Source organism: Moschus berezovskii, chromosome 9 (genome assembly GCF_049115385.1).
Source record: "Moschus berezovskii isolate FMDL1 chromosome 9, NW_MosBer_1.0, whole genome shotgun sequence".
Classification (NCBI taxonomy): Eukaryota; Metazoa; Chordata; class Mammalia; order Artiodactyla; family Moschidae; genus Moschus; species Moschus berezovskii.
The window spans coordinates 84,286,514-84,305,431 of NC_142468.1; the positions used below are offsets into that span (position 1 = coordinate 84,286,514).

Below are 18,918 nucleotides of genomic sequence, written 5' to 3' on the forward strand. Positions count from 1 at the left end.
TTCCTTCAACATTCTGATGAGAATAGTTAAAACAAAAGAATTAGCTGCCATCATAATTTAGGACTCTATTTTCCATTCTAATCTTTAGAACTTATATAAAACATGATTCCCCACGCTACCTTGTCAATGATGCGTTCTCTTTCTTTATACAAGAAAGCTAAAAAAAATCTAGGCGCACTTTCTCAAGAAAGATACAAAGCATTCCCGTTATTCTAGAGCATTTTTGGTTTGTCTGTCTGTTGGGGGTGGGGTGGGACAGGACTTAACAGAAAACCAGAGAGGAAAACAGATAAACTCTTACCCCATTCTCTCTGATTACTCACAAAATTGTCAGCCAGAAGGAAAACCATCAAGAGTACCTTTCATTTTTACATGAAAACATTTATATATTCTTATTTGTAAAACTTACATTGTAGAAAATTATATCACAAATGGTAGAATTAAATACAATTTAAATATAGAATATCCTAAAACAAAGTTAACTACAGTTTGGTTATTTCTGAAATATCCAAATACGCCTTTCGTGTAAAAATTAACTGAGTTCCACATGTGTGTTTCAATGAAATGCTGCTCAGAGCCTTCAGAGATCAAAGCAGTCAGATAAAAAGCAGTGCTGCCCCCTAGTGGATAACCATCAAACTGAGAAAAACTGATCACAAAATAGGTTTCACAAATCTTGGTAATGTTTGAGATTCCAATTTGTTTTTGCTTTTTTTTCGGGGGGGGGGAACCATGCTGCTCAACTTGTGGGATTTTACATTCCCAACCAGGGATTAAACTGGGCCCTCAGCAGTGAAAGCACCAAGTCCTAACTACTGGACCACAGGGAATTCCCTCTGACTTGTTATAGAGTAAGATTGAAGCCTGGCACCTTTATATTATTAACAATTGTATGTACAAACTTTTGTTTTCAGACCATAATGGAAAAGAATGACACCTGATGTCTTGATGCCCGAATTCTATAAGCCAAACTTCATCTGTCTGAAAACAAAAGTTTGTACCAGGCTTACAGAATTCGGGCATCAAGACATCAAGTGTCATTCTTTTCCATTATGGTCCTTCAAAATTACCCGGTATTTAAATATTACATAGTTATCAGGAGAAAAGAAAGAAAACAACTAGCAAACAAAACCAATAACCCAAAGATTGACCAGCCTAAGAACCGAAACCAGGAAAATAGCAAAGACTTCACCAAAAAGTATCTGTCTTTCATGTTTGTAACCCCAGCACTAACAAAATCTGTCACAATGGTCTTCAAAAAATACTGAATTAAGGAGTTACCCAATATGGATATTTTAGGATACAAACAATGGTATATGCCAATACTTAACCATTAAACATGTATACACAGTTTAAGGACTAGAAATGAAACAAGTTGTTCTTTACAACTACTTTAAGTAAAAAAAAAAAAAAATTATTTTAATCTTAAAATAATAAACGGTCTTTAAGTGTGTTGATAAATTTAAAAAGTTGGCTGCCAGGTTGCCAAGAATTCAGTTCCATTCACAGCATCATATTTTTCAAACAGTTAAGGACCTAAGTAGTAACAGTAAAACAACACTTATTCTATTAGGATTGTAATTATTCACAGGTTGTACTTGTTCAAAATTTGCAAATTAAAAAAGTAACACAGTAAACAAAATCCAAACCACAGATTAAAAAATATTGGGGGTAAAAAGGAATGTTAAATCCTGAATACAAGTTAACAATGAAAGCTCTTCTAAGGTTTAACTGAATAAGCTAAGAACTAAAATAGAATCATAACAGAGACATGGCTTTCTGCTTTCACTCAAATATCACATTTTCCCCTTTTAAGGTCAATTTGTTGTTCATGAAAGGGTAAAACGAGTAGGCTGTACAATATAACAAAATAAGCAGGTTGTACGATAATTGTTTTTAACACTATTACTGTATATGAATGTCAGAATTCCTGAAACTGGGTTAAAATATAAAATGCTGAGACTGCTGAAAGACAAACTTTTACTTCTGGTCTAAGACTGTTTCACAGTCACCACTGTAATGTGCTACTAAATGGCAACCCAACCCAGTATTCTTGCCTGGGGAACCCCCATGGACAGAGAAGCCTGGTGGGCTTGCATGGGGTTGCAAAGAATCGGGCAAGACTGAGTGACCAAATAACTAATTCCTTTCTTGCTGGAGCATATAGCACAGAAGGAAGAAAAGCTTAAATCAAACATCTTGTCTACTGGTATTCCTTAATGACTAACCTGTGAAAAAGAAACATACAAGGAAAAATATTTTTAAAAATATGCCATGTGGCCGTCATTAACCACGAATTTCTGGAACATCTGTCTGCAACTACTTGGAGTACTGGCTAAAGGGCAGATTCCTGGGCCCTGTCCCAGTGGCCCTGAAACTGAATTTTTGGGTGTGGGTCCCAGGAATCTGAGTTTTAAAAAAACTCCTACCTGGTTCTTTTATATGGAAAAACCTTAGAGATTCTGAAGGTACAGATTTTTTGGCTTTCTGCATTTTGATCATTATACCTTAGTTTATCAGAGGAAAAACTAGGTGATTAAGGCAAATGCACTTTAAAAAAAATGCAGTTTTTACACTGTTGAATAAGAATCTCCTTCAAAATTTTTCTTTCTTAGAGGAGAACAAGACATTTTTTTCTGGCCCTAGAAAAACCTAGACTTTCCAAGGCTAGTGTCTCTGCTGCTGCTGCTGCTGCTAAGTCACTTCACTCGTGTCTGACTGTGTGTGACCCCACAGATGGAAGCCCAACAGGCTCCCCCTTCCCTGGGGTTCTCCAGGCAAGAACACTGGAGTGGGTTGCCATTTCCTTCTCCAATGTGTGAAAGTGAAAAGTGAAAGTTAAGTCGCTCAGTTGTGTCCAACCCTTAGCGACCCCACGGACTGCAGCCTACCAGGCTCCTCCATCCATGGGATTTTCTAGGCAAGAGTACTGGAGTGGTTTGCCATTGCCCTAGAAAAACCTAGACTTTCCAAGGCTAGTGTCTCTAATCTCCCCTAAAACATATAAAATAATCTTTTAACTTTTCAGTCTATTTGTATAGTGACTTACTGTCACTATTTGTATACTGACTTACTTCATTCTGCTTTTTGTATATATTACTTTATTTGTTGTTGTTTAGTCGTTCAGTCATGTCTGACTCTTCTGCGACCCCGTGGACTGTTGCCTGCCAGGCTCCTCTGTCCATAGGATTTCCCAAGCAAGAGTACTGGAGTGGGTTGCCATTTCCTTCTCAAGGGTATCTTCCTGACCCAGGGATTGAAGATGTGTCTCTTGCATTGCAGGCGGATTCTTTACCACCTGGGAATCCCATATTCTTTATTAGTATTGTTTTAAATAATATGCTTTAAGACTTTCAGTGTCTCATATGACACTGTATTATGAGTATCTAAACAGGACATGAAGATATTTGGCTGGATATTTAGTAAATGCTTTGATTCTTTTGATTCTAATGTCTGTATTACCCCTTATCATGTGGTAATTGTAATTTGGAAAACAGCAAGATTGGCACAATGACCATAACTCTGTAGATCTCAGTAAGATGGTTTCATTCTCAAAGAGCAGCTTTTTTGATCTGTAAGTACCTACCATGGAAATGAAGATAGAAATTAAGTGTTTTAATAGTATACTGGTTGGGTTTCTGATTCTATGGCTCATTTAGAATATCAAAGCTAAATGTCATATAATCTAAAAGTAGCTATACTTTTTCAACTCATCTTTAAAAGTGGTTAACTATACTTAAAATGCTCCTGGTTTTTGAAGTGAATTCCATAAAACTTGTGCTCCTTTAATTGACTTTTCCTTAATGGAGGTATTTTCTGCTAATGTATTAGGAGCCATTTTCTATTACGTATTCAATTAAAATGTCTACTTTATATTATTACACACTTCTGCATATTAATGAAGATTCATTTTTTCTTAGCTAATTCTTATGTAAGTATTTTTAAACTTGGTATTTAATGTAAAAAATATTCAAATGGTGAAGAGTAGTAGGAACAAATGATCCTAAAACTAGACAACAGGAACTTAATTCATTGAATGGTCAGAAAGAATATTCTAATATCAATTTAAGAGTCTTCTCAGAAATAAAAGACCCTGAAAAATTAAATAGTACATAATAGGTAGGCCAGCCAAGAATAAATTAATTTCTTAAAATATGAATGGTCAAATGCTTTTCATGCATATTGGTTTTTTCAAATAATTTTAAATTTATTACCATTAATAAATAAAAGAATGGTTTTGTTCCTATTTTTCATAAACTCAAAAAAGCAACCGCCACAGAAGAATAGAGAAGTCATTCAAAAACCTCATCAAGACATCAATTTTATCATGACAGTTACTATATAAGCTGAGATATATAGATCCATTCATCCCACAGGGTAATACACTGTTAAACACTACCATTAAAAACATTAATAAAATTTAATAAAGTAGTAAACTTAATTTTTGTTATTATGAATAGTAATTGCTATTTCATTTTAAATGAAATGAAGGTAGCCAGCAGTACAGATTTTACTAATAATTGTTTATTTTGGTTTTAACTCACTGGGCATAAAAAAGTGGCAAAAATGTTACATTTGCAGGATAATAATTTTCGTTATTTTCTCTCCTGAAGACCATGAGTAACTCAAGGTATTTATTACCTGGAAGCCTTCTAAAATTTAAAACATTATTATAGCCATACCTAACTATAAAAAAAGGCAGATGGAAAACATTTTCAGCAAGTAGGATGAGACTTTTGAGGCAAGTCAAGATAGCACCGCCTGTTCTGAATTAGATACAGCCATTTCATTCTCTTCTGGTTCTGCAGTAACCTGGACTCCCCCATCAAGTTACAGAGCCAAATACCAGGCTGCTGTGATAAGGCTTCAAACACACTGCAGAAGTATATGAATATGAGGACCATGGAACATGACGTCTAAGTGCAGGCTTCCCTGGTGGCTCAGTGGTAAAGAATCTGCCTGCAGTGCAGGAGACACGGGTTTGATTCTTGATCTCGGAAGATCCCACATGCTGCAGAGCAACTAAGCCCGGGAACCGCAACTACTGAGTCCACGTGTGGCAACTCGGAGCTGGCGCGTCTACAGCTTGCACTCTGCAACTAGAGAGTAGCCTCATGCTTGCCACAACCACAGAAAAGCCCGCACAGCAGTGAACACCCAGCACAGCCAAAAATAAAAGCATAAAATTATTTTTCAAAAAGTGTAAGTGTAATTTCTGCATTCCAAAGTTGAACAGAAATGGTTCCCATTGTGTGCCTCTGCTGTACTGGTATGGATAATTGAGAACTGACTGTAACTTAATCATCTGAACAGGTATTAAACTACTTCTAAACCACCAAGACAAGTTACAGGCAAATTTTATGCTTTAATTAAGAATTATACAATTGTGCTAATAAGTGTTTCTGTTTCCCAAAAGGAAAATAGTTTTCATATTTGTTGGCTTTGAGAAGGTATTTTGGCTATTTTCTTCTAAGAAACAAAAATATGGAACACTGTCATTGCTTTCAGAAAAGTTAAAAACCCACATATGATGCAAAACACAATTAGAAGTTCCAGCATAAAGAAGGGTTACCCTGTGTTGTTTCGTATATTATGAAAGAACATATTAAGACTGAAGTATTGCTGGATACTAGATGAGTCAGGTAAAATTTCATAAAGCATAAGCTAAAAGTTACAGATGACATACAATATTTTGGTGTTTTAGTAATTTCAATAATTCAAAGGATCCATAAGTAAAACACAACAAGAAAACCACTCAGGAAAATGAAAAATTCAAAGAAGAAAACAAAACAAGGAAGACATAAAATCAAAATTTTTCACTGAAAAATCTTCTTTCTGTTCATTTTTTCCCTATTGAATAACACTGAGAGATAAGTTGTATTTGCACAGAGGTACCAACAAGAAGACCTTCTATCCATTTTATTATTTTATCACCATCTTATGTGAAAATGACAGGGCTTATCATAAAGAAAGGGAAGCAGATCAGATCTCAGATGGAAGGTGCTCAGATCTCGAGTAATTTACTTAGTGACCTCCCTTTCAAATAAAAATAAAAGCACAGGGTAAATTTGATTTGTGACTAGTACATGCAGTTTTCAATCTGTCATGATGAGTAGGTGAAGTCAGTCAACTCTATAATGACAGATTAAGACTTGAACTCAGCTCTTCTGATGTGAAGTCCAACGTTCTTCCATAGATAACATAATTTCATTTCAATCACCTTCTTTTCCCTGCCATCCATTTCCAAACAGATGAGGAACTTAAAGCCCCTATGGAGAAGTTATAAAGCCCAATAATGGCAGAGTTGAGTCTAAAAAACCCAGATAACCCACAGAAATCTTTATTTGGGGCCTCTCTTGCCCCTGTATTAATTAAAAAAGATACATTAAATTTTTAAAGGTTTGAAGGCACTCTCTTTGATTTTAAATTATTTCCTAAATGTAATGATGGACGTATGCCATTGGCAGTAGAATGATAGAGGAATAGTTCAATGAATTCCCTCAAGCTCACAGAGGACTAAGTAATCACTGCATGTTTATTTAAGGAGTAATTATTTTACTTTCATTTCAAGTCACTAGCATTTGTAAGAATACAAACAAGGCACATACTAATCATGTTTTCTGCTACCTTTGAGGGTAAATAACTTGGACCTCATGGTTTAGATGGCTGGCGGTGAAGATACTTCCTGGCCTAAGAAATAGATGCTGCATTTGACCCCATAATGGTTCCTTGTCACTGGAAGTAGCCTTAGGGGATTGCTGTCAAAAGGAAATCTATACCCAAACTTCCCCTCTTTTAAGTAAAAAAAATTCAAATCCACTGCTTTATAAAACAGTTCTTCCTGAAATTTACCGACTGTAGTGAAGTAAGAAATTCTCAAGCATATCTCACACAAGTACCTTTACAGATCACCAAGCTATATAAAATGCAGGTACACTATCTGTATCTTTCAGGAAAGCCCATATCCATGTATTAAAGACTACAAAATATGGAAGAAGGACCTTATTCCAAACCCATCAAGCAAATGTATTATCACAAGGCATAGATATGTTAAACTCGCCTGCCAAGACAGTAAATACAAGAGACACAGCTTTGATCTCTGGGTTGGAAGGATCCCCTGGAGAAGAAACGGCAACTCGCTCCAGTAGGAAAACTCCATGGCTAGAGGAGCCTAGTGGGCTACAGTCCCTGAGGTCGCGGAGAGTGGGACATGAATAAGCGTGCGTATACACACACACACGTTTAGGACTTAATATTTTCAAGGCAAGTTATGAATTGAAAATTATATATTTATACATGTATATAAGTTACCTCCACATCACGGGTCAGTGAACATACCTGTGTATATTATCTTGTCCAGAAGCGACTACACCCACATTGGCTACATTTACTACCTTCTGAAGGATCACAGAGGAAGCAAAATTCTGCGGGGCAGCAATAATTGTGGTGGAAGTTTCGTTCATTCCAGAGAGCATGCCTGTAAGAGCAGAAGGAGGCTCTCTTTTACTGATTTCTCTTTGAAAACTACTTAACAATTTTAAATTCATAGTCAAAATCTAAAACCTTTCTAAAGCAGAAGAAATACCACTTCAGAATGTAATGTACAAGATAATTTATCATAAAATTAAAATGAACTACAACTGATTAAAATTAAAAAAAAAATCCTAGTGGTGTTGAAAACGTATAAAAATGCAATTGAACTTCACTCTTAATAACCTGATTTTAAATACAATGATTGAAAAAAACATTGAAGCACAAAGATAAAATTTTAATTTCAGTCCCTTTAAAATATACTCAATTAATTTGGGCTACCTAAACTATTAAGTTTTTACTATTTAAGAGTTCTCCCCCTTCCTTTTCATTCAAAGATCTCTCTTGCCAAATGCTGCCTGAGAACAAATCAAAGTGTATCTGGAATAACTAGCAGCATTACATGATGAATGGTCTCAATATAATGGATCAAAGTTATCTCAACAGTAACTGGAAGTCACTGAACAGCTGTGTGTTTCTAAAAAATGGACAAGTATTGGAGAAGGCAATGGCAAGCCACTCCAGTACTCTTGCCTAGAAAACCCCACGGATGGAGGAGCTTGGTGGGCTGCAGTCCGTGGGGTCGCTAAGGGTCGGACGCGACTGAGCGACTTCACTTTCACACAATGGAGAAGGAAATGGCAACCCACTCCAGTGTTCTTGCCTGGAGAATCCCAGGGAAGGGGGAGCCTGGTGGGCTTCCGTCTATGGGGTCACACAGAGTCGGACACGACTGAAGTGACTTAGCAGCAGCAGCGACATCTAAGCTACACTGAGCGGTAACAGTGTTTGCCTAGTTAATGGAACTATGGTTACTGACAAAAATAATCAAAATTTCTGAAGCAAAAACACCTGCAAACAAAGGGAACAATGTAAATTGGAAAAAATTTAAATCCCAGAGACATTTCAAATAATATTTAATAAAGATCATGAACAAAGCAAAATCATGAACAAAAACCACATAGAATTAACACAAGGCATGCTGTTAACGTCAGAATCTTATGTACAAATGTTCAAAGGACAAATTCAATAACCCGTGAAATACCTGGAACAAATACTGAAATTAAGTACCCAGTTTAAAAAAAACAAAAGCTATAAATGTTAAATGCCATCTATCTGATTCTGTGATGTTAAAAAGTATCTACTAAAAATGATGATCCTTTGAGACATCGGATATGTGTACAACAGTTGACAAAATTTATAAAAAGGTAAAAGCTGATTTTGTATCCTCAAAAGGCCCTCCACCTTTAATTTTTGCTATTTATTGCTAATGCAACATAAATTAAAAAAAAATCCCTATGATTAGTAGTATGAAGACACTAAAGCCTAACACTGTAAAAAGACTTATTTAGCTTTGACAAAGAACAGTTTTTACTAACCACTTTCAAACTCGGGGACACTATGTTCTGTCTTAGACTGTTTAACTTTAATATTAGGCAAAAGCTTTAAAAACCACACAAGCAGTCAAACACTGCTTTTAAGGAAAGCACAGTGGCTGCTGACATAACACTGCTGAGAGATGTGTGTACTCATTTAGGATTTAAACCTTCTCCATTAGGCTCTATTGAAGAGCAACTGCTGAATAAATGAATGCAACTATGTTTATGTTAAAAGCCTGTTTCCCGCAGCATGTAATTAAAGGAAATGTTGTACAAAGCCAGTACTTTTGTCAAGCTCCTGTAAATGGAAAGATGGATAGCACTCAGAGAAGTGAATGCATTGCTTCATATTTAACCTTAACACTCTTGTCATTAATGGTTTGTCTAACTTGGTCTGTAAGAGACAAGGTACTGCTCCATTGAAGTAAAATTAAAAAAATCAACTAAACCATGCTTTTCAGAACAGAAGATTCATTATCGTCAGCTAATGTATTGGCATAAAGCAAAGTAACATCCTATCAAGTAAGGCACACATTCAATCTGCCTTCCCACCCCCCTTTATTTTTAACTCATGCTGTTTTATTGTTATAGGCAATTTGTACCACTCAGCATGACAGTGTAAACTGAATCAAGATTAATTTACATGCAAAAGAACACTTAGGAGAGCAGCATGGTAAGCAAATGTATTGTCTCGATTGCTGAGGTGGAAAAAGAACCTGGAAAGAAAAAAAGGTGCTCTAATTAAGGGGCATCAAATATGATTGCTTGTGGTGGTTAAGGGCCAGAAAATAGTAAATGTCTGACCATTTAAAGAATTAGCATCTTGCTAGCTAGGAACCCATAAGATGGAGGCATAAATCATAATAAAATTAAGTAGCCATTCTAGGTTTCTTAAACCAGAGATTTTTTCCTAAATGAAAATATATCAGGTATTCTTAAATTAACAAAAAAGAAAAATATGCCAAGATATCATTAAAAGTTTCTTCTACAAAAACATTTTTTAACAACTCCACAGCCTGCTCATACCTAATGAAGGTCAGGTAATCGGAAGAATATTTTAAAATTCTCAGACTGCAGAATATGCTGCCTCATTAAAATTTACTTCATTTTGGTGAGGCAGTGGACAGCACTTAGGTTAATCAGCTGTAACGGACGACTAAATGTAAATAAAATAAGAAAAGATCTAAAAAAATTTTCTGAATGTTTTCAACTTCCAATTTAATTTGTAAGAAGAAAGCAAATAAGAAGAGGAAATTTGGAATAAGCACTTTCCTTAGGTCTCATACAATTAAAACTGCTTCAAGAAACGAAATTACATTTTTAAAAGTAAAAAAGATCTCGCTTTATAATACTGGAATCATCCCACAGCTAGATCATGAACTAACTTTGCAAGGATCAAAATTCATAATAATGAAACAAACATGCCTTCTGGTTAAGGCTCATAATATGAATACTCTGGATAATTTCAAAATATAGACTAAACCAATCTTTTGTTTTAGCACTTTGACCACCAGCCTTATAAAAATGCACGTTTGGTCATGAAACTCTAAATGCAACAACTGAGAAAAGTGACAGATAATGCTATATACTAGAAACAAAACATTCTAGCTTTAAAAAATATTAATCTAATATGTACAACCTGACAGAAGTATTCCTAATTAATATTATACACATTTTTCAAATATGTAGTATAAAAATAGAATCATATTCCTCATGTTTTTAGTTTATAATTTCTTCAGTTAAATCCTAGTTAATACAGTTAATACATTTCTTGAGTTTTGAAATCTATGCCCTGTGAAATGAGATATTAAGTGTATAAATTCACTTTATTTAAAGTAGAAAAACCAGTTAAAGCTAGCATGTAATGACACACACAGACATTTCTTAAATTTACCGGCATTTTACCATCCTGAAGTTTGCAATGATAAAATATGAGGAAACTGATTTTTATTCTGATTTAGAACTTTCAGTTAGTGATTCATTTCTAGGTATCTTCTGCAAAATAAGCTAAGCTCTTCCTAGAGTGGTGTAAGAAACAAATACATGTGTAAAGTTGAGAACTGAGACCTCTATTACCAAAGCATCTGAAATCTAGAACTAAAATGATGCTATTGAAAAGACTCTCTAAGCCTGTGGTAAATTTGCCAGCATCAAGTCCCATATCAAAGAATGAATTCAGGAAGACAGAAAGAATGATACAGAAATGCCAAGAGACTTGCAAGGATTTACAAATACTTCATATAAACAAATTTTCAAATAGCTTTATTCAGAGTAGCCTTTCTGCTCTATTAAACATAGCAAACAGCTGCCAGATTTATTCAGACAAATAATCAACAACCATAGAAGTAAAATGGCAGAAGAAAAAGGAGTTTTGGCAACAACTCCACAGAGGACCACAGCTGTTCTCCAAGCACACCTCTCTCACGCGATTACGGTTCTGTATGGCTAGTCAGGGAATAAATCCCTCAGTCACAACAGAGCACAAAAAAACTTGATCGAAGTATCAAGTACATATTCTAAACCAAAGCTGAGGAAGAGAAAAGGGATACAATAACCTACTGTTTTAGATAAACTTTAGCTGCACTTTTCGAAAAAGGAATGTCCCCTTCACAATAAACGTGTCAAGGCTTACTCAGCTCCTGTGGCCACTCACCTGGGTTTGCTGAGCAGGTGTAAAGCAGAGAGGCAGGCTTTAGCCAGCAAAGGGTAAGAATAGCAAATATAAGAATCAATTCAATTTGGCAATGGAAAAATATAAAATCACAGATATGTCTTTCTTCTACAGCAATAACCAACTCCCAAGAAAAGTAAATGCAAAGATGGATTTAGTCACTCTTTATCACTTAAAAATAAGGCAGAAGAATAAAAGATTACCATTAATTTACAGTCTTATTTAAGAGTTTCTTTGTGAGATTCTTCTACAACAGGTTTTTTGGACACCGAACTGCAAAGGTTCATGGTAAAACGAACAAATCTCTGGCACTACAACGATGCAATGCCAGGAAGCAAGCCCTTCTCCTTAGGTATAGGTATTTGTGTGCGCCTAGTACTTCATGAAAGCTTGATAGGTATAAATTAATGACCTCAAGATGAAGGGAATCTTTGATAACTCCTTCCAAAGAAAAACATAGACCGGATTCACATAAACTTTAAAAAATTGCTGACTATACTATTTAAGTACGTCCTGGTTTTATAAATGCTATTCTTAATTACGTACATAGAATGAGGCAGTTGTTTCCCCTTATTTATATAAGAAGAAAATTATTTTTAATAGAAACTGCTTAACTTTGGGTCAAGTCCAAGATATTAACACTTTCATTCTGCAGAAAGTATTTTCTTTTTTGTTGCTTATTTTAATTTGCTTCAGCTCTGATACAGCCTTACAGCATAGCATTTCTTTAATACAGAATAAGGTCAAAAGAAAAAAGAAGTATTTTAATATTTTAATGCTACAATTAGGACTTTATTTTGAAGGACAGGGCACTCTAACAGGGAAAAATATTATTAGAAGAACACAAAAAAACAGTCCTACAGTGAAAGGAAATACATACACATAACACATACTGTGATGGGACTTTGCTAAGTCCAAATTCCTGACATTTTCATGAATACAAAACACATGAATACATCATTAGATTGACAAGCCAAAATTCCCAGGACTGAAAAGTTAATTAAGAATCAATTTATTATTTAAAAGGCATAGTAATCAATTTTTAAGTATGCCAGGGATGCAAACATATACCTTTAAGGCTACTTTATAAATACAAAGCATTAGCAAAACTTGGAAGACTGTACACTGACATCTGTTAATAGCTATGTGCATATGGTAATTTATTTTAGAGCTCAGCCAGAGGAATGAGCACACGTTATCTGGGATGCCAATTTCTAGTAAATGGTAATGATCTCTCACCTTGCTCCTTCTTAAAATCTTTCTCTGACATGGCCACAGGTAAAAGCAGTTCTCCAACAGGAGGCTGAATATTAACACTGAAGCAATCATCCTTGGTACTAAAGAAAAAAACACATTAAAGCTGACTAAATGCTTAGCAAATAGACATTCTTCTTAATACTATGCAGTTAAACAGGTACAATTAAAGCATATAAAGATGTTTGCCTTAAATATCACAGCTAAAAAGGCTTGAAATATTTCTCATCACTATTTGCAAAGAAATACATCTGTTATGTCAACTGGAAAGCCTATTATTTGCAGTTATGATAAATATGCCATTTGACATAGAACTTTTAAATAAAATAGGTAAGGAGCAACTACCAGAGGAACACTTAAGGCAACTTATCTGGTAGATAAGCAGATATCAACTACCAGAGGAACATTTAATGCAGCTTATCTGGTAGAGAACATCTTTGTCTTCAACTTTGCAGTAAAAGTGTACAAAATGGAGTGCTTTAGTCTTAGTTTAAGATATCTTTTTAAAGCTATCAATTTTTAAATAAAGAATAAAATGGAGCAACCATACCATGTTAAGATGTGCGCTCACAAAATAATACCAAGTGTTAATAAGTGTTTAAAAGAAAACCTGTACAATATTAATCACAGCTTTATTATTAATAGGCCCAAATGAAAAACAACCCAAGTGCCCATGGCTAATAGAATGGATAAACGAATTGTGATAGTCAGTGAGATTATTACATAACAATTAAAAAAAAAACCTACTGTTACACATAAAAGATGATTCCACAGACCTAACCTTGAGTGAAAGAAGCCAGAAACAAATATACATATTGTATGATACCAAAACTAACTCATGGATAGAGAACAAAGAATTGCAGTCACTTCTATAGGAAAGGTGGTATCTATGGGGAAGAATGGGAGGGTTCTTTCTGGAGGGTTCCAGATGTTCAAAACTTTGATTTGGTGGTACGCATAAAAATTCATCAAGCTGAACACTGAAGTTCTGTGTTATGGATGAAGTTATTCTTCAATAAAAACAATGTCATATATAAAGAGGAGAAAAGCAAAGAGTAAATAAAAATATTTCTATGCAAGCAAAAAAACCCAAAACCCACCAAACACAAGGTTAAGAGAAATGCTTTCTTGAAGGATGGGGTAGGGATAAATATTAAAATATAAGGAAAGAGAAGAAAATCCACTTCGATTTTATGCTATTATTATATACTATAATCTTTTAAGCTGCCATTTTCTTTAATGGAACAAGGTAAGGACTAGACTAAAAAAAAAAAAACAATGATTCTGAATTATTCACACATGGATTGCCCAAGGCAAATCAATAAACCCAATTTATTTATTAATTCAATAAACATTTACTGAATATAAACTTGATCTCATGTACTCTCTGAGTGTCTGGGGATTTAAAGACAAGTAAAATTGGCCCTTGAAGTTCACAAGTTTAGTGACAGAGAAAGAGTTCAATTATGTTTATAACAGAAAGATAAGCACAATGTTAGAGATATGTGGAAAGTATCATAGTCCAAGAAAGAGGGGCTGATTAATTCTGCAGGAGTGAGGTAGAGGTAAGTTTACTTCCAAAAGGAGGGAGAGGGGCATTCTGTGGATTCTAGACCTATATTTTGGGAATGGTGAGCAGAGGGTGTGTCAAAAGACTGACTGGGGACAGTCTGCAGAGAACAGCATACACAGCTGTAGGCCCAGTCCTCCACAGCAGTTGTCCTGGGATCTTGTTCAGTTCATGTCTCCTGTCACTATCAAGTGTCCTGATTTGTATGACAAAGTATATGATTGCTTTACTCTCATAACTCAGACAAATGTGTTTCAAAGTATCCTGGGGGAAAAAAAAAAAAGGAAACTACCAGAGCCTTCTGACATAGGGAAATAAACAATCGCGTATGTATTTTATAGACTGTGCCGGCACTATATAAAGGTGTACAAGAGAAACCCAAGCCAGGGAGATCAGCAAGGAGACAAATCAACAGCCCAAGGGGTTTTCAGCACTGACTGTGTGTGTCGCTTTAGTGCATCCTAACAGTGATCCTAAGAGGTACCTTCTGTTACCCTTAATTCACCAAGAGAAGCTAAACAATACGCCCAAGGTCACACAACTAGTATGAAGGTCTGAACACAGCAGCACTGAGATTTGAACCAAGGTCTATCCTATTCCAAAGTCAGCTATATGTTTGCTGCCATATATATATATATTTTATAAGATATGATACTACATATATATATTTTTTATTTGGCTATACAAAGCTGCTTCCCTGGGAGGAAATGCGGAAGACAGGGGTGTTTTAGAATTAAAAAGATGGATGGGTGGAAGAAACCTTTAACAGATAGCTGGAAATACAAATCATGAATCAGAAAACAGGTCAGGGCAGTATACATGAGTTTAGAAGTAACCAGAATGGACAGGGAAGGGCTGAAGCCTTGTAAGTAGGTAAGATCACAAAGGAAAAGAGGTGATGCCAAGAAAAGGATAAAGTGGACACCTGTATGGAAATGAAAACAGAAGTGGCACAACTGGCACAAGAGAACTGGAAAAAGGGTGGCTGGGGAGAAAAGGCGTGAGTCAGACGCTGCAGGGAGGAATAAAAAGAAGCACGCGCAATAGCTGACTCAGCAATGCGGTTCAGACCTGAGGAAGAAGGCAGGGCGCAGTGAGCTGAAGTTCAGTGGAAAGACTGGCGGTGAAAGGCGGGCACGGACAGCAGCAGAGGCTTCGGAGGACGCAGAGGCACAAGAGAAATGCTTTAAAGCAGCTCAAAAGTAATCAAAGGGTGGTGCAAAGCAAGGAAACAGAGTGAGGTGTTAGACGAGGCCACCGAGACTGGGCTTAAGAGCCTAAGAACTAGGTGAATGGATCAGGCCTGGATTGGAGGAAGGTATTTCTTCCAAAAACAGCACAGATGGAATCCTTAAGATCGAAGTTGAGGGTAGGACGCTCGAAGGATAAGAGCAGGCTGAGGTACTGGAAGGCTAAGCCACATTAAGAGAAATAAATACTTAGAGGCTGATAAAGTAGTAAATGGATAGGTATATATATTATGAACTAATTTAGTGTTAAATATAAACTCCTATATAAATCAGTATGCTCCAAAGTGGGAAAGGACAAGGCACTCCATTGAGGCAGAAAATCTACTGAGAAAAAAAAACTATCAATTATATTATTTTTTTCTCTTCCCATCTGAAGTTCTACTTTTGTCTGTACATCCATACATGACCACTGGAAAACACGACAGAGAATGAGATGGCTGGATGGCATCACTGACTCGATGGACACGAGTTTGAGTGAACTCCGGGAGGTGGTGATGGACAGGGAGGCCTGGCGTGCTGCTATTCATGGGGTCGCAAAGAGTTGGACAAGACTGAGTGACTGAACTGAACATAATACTTCAGTATATACATAATATGTTTGCATAGTGAGACACTCACACAGTACATATTGGGAGTATGTGGTATAAATATTTCACTGAGATGTATACAATTACATCTATGTTATGGCCACTGGGTTAAATTACACATACTATACTATCTTTACTTGTGATTTCTTTTAAATTATAGATGAAGTGACTTCTTTCCAACACTCCTGAAAAGGACCCCTAGACCCCTTGATTAAGCAGCTGTAGGGCACTGAAGCCCAGGGAGAAGGGGGCAAGAGCTCAGAAAGAAGGGAAAGTAGACCTGCTTTCTAAGGCATGTATGAAAATCAAGGTGGCTAAGGAGCAGGCTTCAGTCTGGGGGGATAAAGGTGATTCTGAAATGCCCCCACAAGCAACAACCAATGGATTAGAGATGAATATATGATTCAGCTTGACTGGATATGTTTCACTTGTTAGTTTTTGGTAATGCATGTTTTATTTTATTATATATTTATTATTTATATGTTATGTTTTATTTGTATACTATACACTTAATTCTTCTATTTATTATATATTTTATTTCTTATTATGTGATTGGTAAAATGATTATCATGTATTTACATATGAAAATCTAAGACTGTAAGTTCATCCACAATGGGTCTTGTGGGGCAGATAATATAATGAAATTGGAACACAGCTGCGGCAGACACTTACTAAGTAATACTTCTCTTTTTCTTCTTTCCTGAAATCATCCTGGTTCTCTTCAGGGAGACAATGTGCCCACTTGAACATTGTCTCTCTCAGCCTCTTGTATTAATAACAGCTGGACTGATCAAGTGAGCCAGTTATGACCAATGAAACCTGAACAGAAGGCTGCTGGGGACTCCTGGGAAAGTTTTGCTTTTCCAACACACGGGCTCCTCCCTCCCTGTCACTTTATTCCTTTGTTGGGGGGAGGGAGCTAGAATGCAGATGGAATCCTGGAATTACAGAAGCCATCTTGTGGCCCCTAGGATGACTGGCACTTGCTAATGAAACTAGCTCACGGAACAAAAAGTTGGGAAGACCTTCTACTGGAAGACATGCAGAGAAGACATGCGGAGATACTTCTCAGTTCAGTTCAGTTCAGTCGCTCAGTTGTGTCTGACTCTCCGCGACCCCATGAATCACAGCATGCCAGGCCTCCCTGTCCATCACCAACTCCCGGAGTTCACTCAAACTCATGTCCACAGAATCAGTGATGTCATCCAGCCATCTCATTCTCTGTCGTCCCCTTCTTCTCCCGCCCCCAACCTTTCCCAGCATCAGAGTCTTTTCCAGTGAGTCAACTCGTTACATGAGGTGGCCAAAGTATTGGAGTTTCAGCTTTAGCATCAGTCCTTCCAATGAACACCCAGGATTGATCTCCTTTAGAATGGACTAGTTGGATCTCCTTGCAGTCCAAGGGACTCTCAAGAGTCTTCTCCAGCACCACAGTTCAAAAGCATCAATTCTTCGGCAATCAGCTTTCTTCACAGTCCAACTCTCACATCCATACATGACCACGGGAAAAACCATAGCCTTGACCAGACGGACCTTGGTTGGCAAAGTAATGTCTCTGCTTTTTAATATACTATCAAGGTTGGTAATAACTTTCCTTCCAAGGAGTAAGCGTCTTTTAATTTCATGGCTGCAATCACCATCTGCAGTGATTCTGGAGCCCCCAAAAATAAAGTCTGACACTGTTTCCACTGTATCCCATGAAGTGATGGGACCAGATTTGTTTTCTGAATGTTGAGCTTCAAGCCAACCTTTTCACTCTCCTCTTTCACTTTCATCAAGAGGCTTTTGAGTTCCTCTTCACTTTCTGCCTTAAGGGTGGTGTCATCTGCATATCTGAGGTTATTGATATTTCTCCCAGCAATCTTGATTCCAGCTTGTGCTTCTTCCAGCCCAGCGTTCCTCATGATGTACTCTGAACATAAGTTAAATAAGCAGGGTGACAATATACAGCCTTGACGGACTCCTTTTCCTATTTGGAACCAGTCTGTTGTTCCATGTACAGTTCTGACTGTTGCTTCCTGACCTGCATACAGGTTTCTCAAGAGGCAGGTCAGGTGGTCTGGTATTCCCATCTCTTTCAGAATTTTCCACAGCTTATTGTGATCCACACAGTCAAAGGCTTTGGCATAGTCAATGAAGCAGAAATAGATGTTTTTCTGGAATTCTCTTGCTTTCTCCATGATACTGCGGATGTTGGCAATTAACTGCTGACCAGGAGAACAATAAATAAAACCCTGTGGTGAAGTCACTATAGATAGGTTTCTGTTACACACAAATGAATGCAAAATCGAATTAATATAACTAGAACATAAAATACTTTATAACCCAGTCTTAGCTCCTAAGCAAGATTTGGCTTAGTAGGGAGTAAGAAGGAATGTTTCCTCTTTATTTGGGGGAAAATTTACTTTCATTTATATTAGTGATTTAGGATGTCCTCCAGAGTTTTCTGTGATCCTCCTTTTAAATATTTTGTCCTTTTCTTTTTTTAAATTGTTCTCTTCTCTCTCCTTATAGTTCTTTTCTTTAGCCTCCCCCCCAACTTTTTCTTCTCATCTCCTTTGGTTGAATATGGGGTTAAACACAGATGTCTTGACATAGAGAGGGGAATGGTGAAAATGAGAAATGGCAGATGTAAATTTAATAGAATTAAGAGATTACCAGATTGACAAGGTATTAA

General features: G+C 36.5%; 1 protein-coding gene across 2 annotated transcripts in view; it reads right to left on the reverse strand.

The window, feature by feature from the left end:
- AP3B1 (adaptor related protein complex 3 subunit beta 1) overlaps positions 1–18,918 on the reverse strand; it is a 251,388-nt gene that overhangs the window by 6,397 nt on the left and 226,073 nt on the right. For both annotated transcript variants that reach the window (XM_055437122.2, XM_055437121.2), the window contains 2 exons: positions 12,820–12,917; positions 7,339–7,477 (listed from right to left, as the gene is read on the reverse strand). In XM_055437122.2, coding sequence (XP_055293097.1) covers positions 7,339–7,477; positions 12,820–12,917 — 237 coding nt within the window. The remainder of the gene's footprint in view (positions 1–7,338; positions 7,478–12,819; positions 12,918–18,918) is intronic.